This window comes from Sinocyclocheilus rhinocerous, unplaced genomic scaffold, assembly GCF_001515625.1.
Source record: "Sinocyclocheilus rhinocerous isolate Xijiao unplaced genomic scaffold, SAMN03320098_v1.1 scaffold1508, whole genome shotgun sequence".
In the NCBI taxonomy this organism is placed as follows: domain Eukaryota; kingdom Metazoa; phylum Chordata; class Actinopteri; order Cypriniformes; family Cyprinidae; genus Sinocyclocheilus; species Sinocyclocheilus rhinocerous.
Window position 1 is genome coordinate 259,823 of NW_015660889.1, and position 8,468 is coordinate 268,290.

General features: G+C 37.1%; 1 protein-coding gene across 1 annotated transcript in view; it reads left to right on the forward strand.

Moving 5' to 3' along the window:
- The first annotated feature begins 759 nt into the window (after nt 1-759).
- Nucleotides 760-8,468, forward strand: part of tmtopsb (teleost multiple tissue opsin b) — a 29,074-nt gene continuing 21,365 nt past the window's right edge. Inside the window, exons 1-2 of the mRNA XM_016535251.1 lie at nt 760-1,145; nt 5,910-6,238. Of these exons, the coding sequence (XP_016390737.1) occupies nt 782-1,145; nt 5,910-6,238 (693 nt within the window). The 5' untranslated portion in view covers nt 760-781. The remainder of the gene's footprint in view (nt 1,146-5,909; nt 6,239-8,468) is intronic.

Below are 8,468 nucleotides of genomic sequence, written 5' to 3' on the forward strand. Positions count from 1 at the left end.
ACATGGACCCCATTTGAAAACCCATAACACTTGTTTTTTTTTTTTTTTTTTTTTTTGCAGCCAAAATTAGTTTTCCTGACAATAGTGAAAGTAAGTATAAGTATATAATACAAGAGTAAGACGAGAGACAATTAGTCAACCATCACAATGTATTTTTCAACAGACTCTGATCTGACAATATATTAGTTTTTTTTTTCTTGTCTAGTAGGCTATTTTGTCTATTTAGTTTCCATGGTGTAAAAAACTGTCAAGTAACCAGAAAAATATGCATGTGGCTGTTGTTATTCAAGCTATAAATATTAGTCTGACTTCATTGAGCACTTTTACTGTTACATCAAGTATAAATACCTCCTTATTTCCACATTTGTACTTTATACTGTGTAGATTCCAGCCTAGACCTACTAATAGATTTAACCCTTAATTAGCATATCTACATTTTGATGAATTAGCAAGGAATAATTTTAAGGGTGTAAAACGAACTAGGAAAGAGTGCTGTTGGCATATGAAGATCGGTGGCTTGAGACGTAGACGTCAGCTAGGCGGGGGGCAATAAAAACTCCTTCCCTTGGCTTGACCGCATCTTGAAACCTCTATCTAGAGTAGGCTATATGAGGCAATCATGTACTTCTGCGTTTAGCGTTTGATGAACTCTAGTCCCACTGAAATAATGGGTTAGAAAACTCGACAAACTTGATGGATTACACTGACTTTACAAAGCACAGACTCTCGTTTCAAAATCAAACTGATTAAATACTTCACATAAGCCATAATTAATAGTGAAATGATTGAGTCCAACGTGAGTCTGAGTTGCGCGTGGTGCGCTGGAGGAGGTGACGGGACCAGAGCGCACTTGGATGAGAATCACTCAGAACACGGTCTGAGTCCGACTGGACACTTGGTGGTCGCCGTGTGCCTTGGATTCGTCGGAACTTTTGGGTTTCTCAACAACACGCTCGTTCTCATCCTGTTCTGTCGCTACAAAGTGCTGCGCTCGCCCATGAACTGTCTTCTGGTGAGCATCTCAGTGAGTGATCTGCTGGTGTGCGTCCTCGGCACTCCGTTCAGCTTCGCCGCCAGTACGCAGGGCCGGTGGCTCATCGGACGCGCGGGATGCGTGTGGTACGGCTTCATCAATTCATTCCTGGGTGAGTCTGTATACAGCTATGTCGATAAACAATTAAATTAGGCTTCGGAGGCACCTGTATAGGTTGGTACTTTTGAATCGCACCTCACAAGCGCAGCTACATTGTAAAACGTTTTTTTAATCGTTAAAATGCTATGATGACATTTGTGTGTTGGATATTTAACACGATAGATGACAAATGCGTATTAGAAATGTACTTGCAGCACGTTCCCTTTAGGCGTTTTAGGAACCTCCACGTCCGTTATTACGCTGTCAATAAATGTTTTGTCTTTCAAAGTAACAATAAGCTACCAGTAACATAAAACAATGTGATAACGAACGAGAGAGAGAGATATATCAAACATGACACTTAGTGTCTCTTTATATTTCCTCATACCAACTTGACATGAACTTAATTAAATTCAGAAAGATATTACTCACGTAGGCTACGTTTGAATAACCGACATTGTACCATCGCTGCAGTCGTATTCTTAAAAATCCTCCTTACTTGGGTAACTTAAATGTTAACGCAACAGCTATCGTGTGCTATATTTTTAGTTTTATAAACATTATTGATATAATTTGTCGTGAGGTAAAAGCGTATTCACAAGCTTCCTGTCAGAGACGTGCGCACGCTGCTCTAGTCATTTTAACGGTTTTTTTCTCGCCAGGGAGATGTTGCTAAGCCTAATCAAGTCTGTTATCCAAAAGCTGCAGTAGGCTAATATGAATATTACTATTTATTTTAGTAAACTGTTTTACAGTTATTGTAAATTGCCCGAATTACCTTTTAAGTTGGAAATCTTATTGCAGTATTTTAATACGTTAAAAAAAAAAACTAAATAAAACGCACACAAACTATTTTTTTAGGAGTAGCCTAGGCTACAAAAAATGCATTGTAGTTCACCTGCAATATAAACCTCAAAGCTGCCTAATCCAACATATAGGTTATGTTTACACATAATAGGACAGGCTACCTCCCCCTGTCTATATAGATGGCAATCAGTCTAAATGGATGTTGTCTTGTTGACATTTTAAACTCCTAGTTCTGGATAGCCTATAAGTTTTAGTTTGTGTTGTCTTTCTGGAAATGTACCACAGTCAAATTATGGTATTCTTTGTAGTGTAATATGTCGTAGCATGTAAGTAACACAGCATTACCATCTGATACCATTAATGTACCATTGTACCACACAGTACATTTTTATGTAGGGGTGTTAAAATTGCTCAAAAGTACACAAAAAAAGTCCAACCCTCTAAAGTTGAAAACTTGCCAAAGTTTCAACCCACAGTAATAAGTTCATTGCACTTTTTCAGACACTTGAAATTTATTTACGCATGACAAAAATAAAATTGGAACTATTTAATGAGTTGAAAATTCATTAAATAAGTAGAAATTGCAAATTATTGGAAACAAATGTGATGATAACTTTTTTTTACAGTGTACAATTGAAAAGACCAATAAGTCTCCATAATTGGGAAAAAGTTTAAATAAACACACCAAGAGTGCAGAGATGTATTCTTCTTCTGGTTAGGGTTTAGCACTCGACCTGAAGGCAAGGAGAGCTGTATTCATGGAAATAAGATGTGTGCTGTCCTGTACTTGACCCATAACACAGTCTCTGTAATGGGGCAGAGCTGGGTGTAGTGTTTCCAGTGAGTAGAATAGCTGTTTTGTTGTTAATTAACTGGTGCCACTTTTCTGGTGCCAGCAGCCCTTAAAGGGATAGTTCACCCAAAAATGAAAATTTGATGTTTATCTGCTTACCCCCAGGGCATCCAAGATGTAGGTGACTTTGTTTCTTCAGTAGAACACAAACAAAGATTTTTAACTCAAACCGTTGCAGTCTGTTAGTCATATAATGGAAGTGAATGGGAATCACGGCTTTGAGAGTCAAAAAAACATACACAAACAAATCCAAATTAAATCCAAATTTGTTTGTGTATGTTTTTTTGACTCTCAAAGCCGTGATCAAATAAGTCTGTGTGATTATATGACGATATATTTTAATATCAATGTTTAAGAGCTCTATATGACCTACTTGGTAATTTAGAATGTTGATGATGCAGTGTAATTGTCAAAACCTCAATGACCAGTCAGGGTCCTCTGCTGATTAAAGCTGGACGAATCACCATTGGTTCAATAAAACTATGCATATGGGAGAACTAAGTGTGCTTTTATGGAGAAAACCTCTGTAATTGGTTCCACTCCTTGAAAGCCTGATGGCAACTGCCTCTCATTGCTTTGAAAAGGCTCATTACTTGCTTTCCTGATTAGCTGTCATCAGGAACCACCATGCATATGATATAACATGCTTCTTTACTCATTCACAATGTGTAATGCCATTATGATGCTAAATGTAAGCAGTGGACTATACACTTGAATCACAGATTATTGTTATCTCCCTCGAATAAATTACACTGATAAAGTGCTAACAAAGCTGATACTTACAAGACAAAAATACATTTGAGCCTTTATTCTTTAAACCATCAGTACAGCAAACACATCGTCAGGCTCATGGAGATACAGCTTCATCCAGACATGGAACACATTGTCAGTGCAGATTTCACATCAGGCAGAGAAAAATGACTGTATTAAGGTTCAAAATGTTCTTGAGACGTTCTTTTTCAGGCTTATACATTAGTTTAAATACTCAAGCTTATAGGCTCTTTGAACAACATCATTTTTGAGTCAAGATCTTTCTAAGCAGCTTTTTTATGATTAGGATGGCAGGATTTTGTGAGTTGATCTTCAAAACAGTGTGAATGTTAGACTGGAACACACAAGCACATGTGAAAATTTTTTGTCTTTCTCTGCTTAAAGTTTGGTGAAGTCCGATCTTTTGGATTTATATACCAAAACATTTTTTTTTTTTAATTGAAACAGATTGATCTCTTGGCCAAACAGAAAGAACCTAAACTTAAAAACGGTGTGGTTTGCAGTGTTGTTTATTCTGAATTTCTCTGCTCAAAGCCCAATGTGATTGCATTTTTCTGCATAAATTTTAACTTTAGTGTAAGCTTTGTAACTTGTAACATTTTTCTTAACTATTACAAGCCAGAGTTTCTTTACAGTAAATGTCTGACACATTTTGGTACAACAATCCTGTATTTGTCTCCTACAAATTAAAGGGATAGTTCACCTAAAAATAAACATTCTGTCATAATTTACTCACCCTCACATCATTCCAAACCTGTAGAATTTTCTTTCTTCTGTGGAATATGAGACAATTTTTGAGAAATGTCTCTGCATTGTTTCTTTGCCCTTGCATTGGAAGTCAGTGGTTACTGAAACCTACTGATGACAGAATTTTTAATTTTGGGTGAACTATCCCATTAGTTAGTCTCTATTGTTCAGAAATCAGGTACTGAAATGAGTCTGTACTCTGTACTAACAATTCTGCAGAAAGACTGAATTTGAACGTTGTTTATAATAGTATCAGCTTGGTTTCTTAGTACCGGCACATTTCAAAATGTCAAAAAAAATTTGTCATGATTGTAATAATGCACACTCCCTTGCGCTTTACCAAGAGACCTTTCAGTCAGACACACCTCAAATGAGTGTGAACACCTGCTCTTCACAGTTAAAATGACAATGACATGATAGCTGCCTTCAGTTTCAGGTGCGATATTTGAAGATTTGGTTTGGTTTTGCCAGCACTAATGACAGTGCACTGTACAACGACAAAGGAGGAGAAAGCGTAATAAAACAAAAGTGCCCATTACCAGATGTACCAAGCTGTATTGTACAGTGCTCTGATGTTTGCCTAGATAAGTGCATATAAGACTGTAAATCACCAGTTTAACTTCCTGATAAAAAAAAAAAACACACACAAACAAATGCAGGTGTTGAAGGGAAACTGGATTAGATGAATAACACTGTTGTAGTAAACTAAAACAAAGGTTGTAGGATTCATTTTAAAGTTTAAAAATTTGCTGAAAATGTATTTACCTTCGGACCATCCAAGATGTAGATGAGTTTGTTTCTTTATCAGAACAGATTTAGAGAAATTTAGCATTACATCACAACTGATCCTCTGCAGTGAATGGGTGCCGTCATCACAATAATCCACAAGTAATCCACTCCAGTCAATCAATTAATGTCTTGTGAGGTGAAAAGCTGTGTGTTTGTAATAAATTCATCAAGGCGTTTTTAACGTCAAACCATTGTTCCAGGTAAAATATAAGTCCTCCATCCTTAATATTGCTTAATATTTTGTCAGTTGTTCCTGACGGCACACATTCACTTCATATGATCCATAGGTGAGCAAGTGATGTAATGCAAAATTTCTCCAAGTCTGTTCTGATGAAGAAACAAACTAATGTACATCTTAGATGGTCTGAGGCCTGAGTAAATTTTCAGCATATTTTCATTTTTGGGTGAACTATTCATTTAAATAATTTTCACTCAGAAATGACTAGTAAATTTCACAAAAAATTGCCAAAAAAACCCCCCCTCCATTAACAGGTTGAATTAAACATGAAATTTTGAAGTAAAAGTCTCAAATAGTATTTTCTTGTAAAACTTTATCCAATAATCTTTATTTACAACTTAGAAAAATCATTTTTTACAGTGTCAAAATGTATCAAAATTGTTTCATTGTTAAGCAAGGTTAACCCCCAGCACTGAACATGATGTATAGTGCTCCCAATAAAGCTGCAGATTTGGCCTTTTACTCAACATAAACCACCATTCAAGGGTAATAAGGATATGTAAGCAACCCAGAACAGCTATTACTCATAACAGTGCGTTGTTTTTCTGTGTATCTCTCTTCTGTTTGTACAGGTGTCGTGTCTCTAATCTCCCTGGCGCTGCTCTCTTACGAGCGCTACTGCACCATGATGGGGGCCACGCAGGCCGACTCTACCAACTATAGAAAGGTGGCCATGGGTATTGCTTTCTCCTGGATATATTCCATGGTTTGGACTGTTCCGCCGCTGTTTGGATGGAGCTGCTACAGTCCGGAGGGTCCCGGCACCACCTGCAGCGTCAACTGGGCCGCCAGGACAGCCAACAACATGTCTTACATCATCTGTCTGTTTATCTTCTGCCTTATTCTCCCTTTTATGGTGATTGTCTACAGCTATGGCAGACTGCTTCAGGCTATCACACAGGTAGGTGTCACAACCATTACAGTCTACTACAGCTGATGAGTTATTGATTTCAGAAAAGCTTTATGCCTCATATTACAGACCATTATGCTTGATTTGTAGAGATTTAGCTTGGATTAATTTCTTGAGTTACTGGTTGCACAATAAATTTGACTAGGCTCGGTAAAGATAAATGATGAAATAAATAATTAATTAAGTGCTTTTCTTTTAAAGGGATTATTCTTGGAAAATTCAATGAAAGTTCAAACTAAAGGGATAGTTCACCCAAAAATGAAAACTCACCCTCAAGTTGTTCCAAACCTGTGTTGAACACAAAAGAAGATATTCTGAAGAATGTTAGTAACTTTCATAGTATTTTTTGGCATATAATGGAAGTCAATGGCTACCGTCAACTATAATTAATAATTGCAATTATTTTTACACTTTTTTATTATATACATTTGGCTTATTATATATTGTGCCTAATTTTTTTTAAAAGTGCCATTTTTTATTTGTGAAATATTCCAGATCCATTCTTTCTTAGTGATTTTCCCATCTACAAGCAACAAAAGGATAGATCAAGGCATCTGCTTTCATATTTTATCATGAAGTATAATTGTTGTGTTGTATTAAAATGTATGTAATGCAATATCAGGAAAAACTGTCCTTGACTCCTTCACGTTACATTGCAGCTCGTTAATGTGACAGAAAATGCAGCAAATGATTTATGCAACCTTCCACAAGAGAAACAATTACCTGGACTTCAACTTCAACTTTAATTAGCGTAATATTCACAAATTATTATGAGTTTTCTCGATGACCTTTTTTTCATCATTAATTAACAAAACCACTCTGCAGTCCTCTCAACGTGTGGTTCAAATTAAAAACAGTTTGAATATTTCGGCTCGCGGCAGTTTCCTGTCTGTTTCTCTATCATTTCCATTTTACCAGAGGAAGGCAGATTAATTCTTTTTCGACCGCTTGCCCCAGAGATGTCCTGCACTGTCCGGTGATCAACATCAGCAGTCAGCAACAATTGAAATTTCACACGAAACATCTTGAATGCAAATTAAGCACTGTATTATGCCGGGAAGGAAGCAAATCGTGTCAGAATTTGCATGGAGATGGGAAGAAAACATTTCAGTTGAGAAGTAGTTTTTATTTGATGTCCCCAGAATGGCCCAATTTTCTGGAGTAAACAAAACACAAATCCTCTCAAAGCTCCCACAATTCCTTTCCTTCCTCCCGTCCCTCGCAGTGTGGGCGAGCTAACAGAGGCCATCAGCTGCTTACAATAAATGCACTGACACAACAAAGCACTTTGATTTGCAACCGAATTACTTTCAGTAGCAACAATGAATGAGAAATCTGCTTGCAAGCTCCATCTTCTCTGCGTCTTAACAGACTACAATGTATGAAATAGATGTTTCAGCACTTTTAATAGACTGTGATGTTCAGAGGGAGTTCGGAAATTAAAACATTCATGTTTATGTAAATTAGCCCGGCCTACAATGGGCCATTGATGCTTTCAGAACTGAGAGATTCACCTTTTCGTTTCACTTCATTCAGCAGCAACTCATCGCCCAGCCTGTGTCATTGCATTAACATAAGCACTTTCTTCATAAAGGTGTGCAAAAGCCCTGCTGAATCTCATTTTGGTCTGAAGGTCATCTATAGATTTCTGCACAATGTCATCCGCAATGAACTGTATGTGAAGCCGTGGTTATACTCTATCACAGTTCTTTATGTAGGTCAAGATTTAGCGCTAGACATCAATGGTGTGATCTAACCTCAGTGGTGAAAACACCCTGCTTCTCTGACCGATACATGCTTGTGCAAGCAGATAACTTTAAGCCTGGGCTTGTGTTCATAGAAGCAGGAACAAAGGGAGGTCTTCTTAAGCCTATTAGTTACTATTTCACAAGAGCGGAGAAATGTAAACGAACCTTTAGAATAGACAACTCGCAGGGCTTATGATCTTGCAGTCGCCTTTTATTTAGCATTTCTCAGAAATCTTTATCACTTAAGCAAATACATACATACATACATACATTTGCACACAAAAAGTATTCTCGTAGCTTCATAAAATTACGGTTGAACCACTGATGTCACGTGGACTAATTTAACAATGTTCTTACTACCTTTCTGAGCCTTGAACACTGTAGTTGCGTTGCTGTCTGTGCAGGGTCAGAAAGCTCTCGCATTTCATCAAAAATATCGTAATTTGTGTTCCGAAGATAAACAAAGGTCTTAC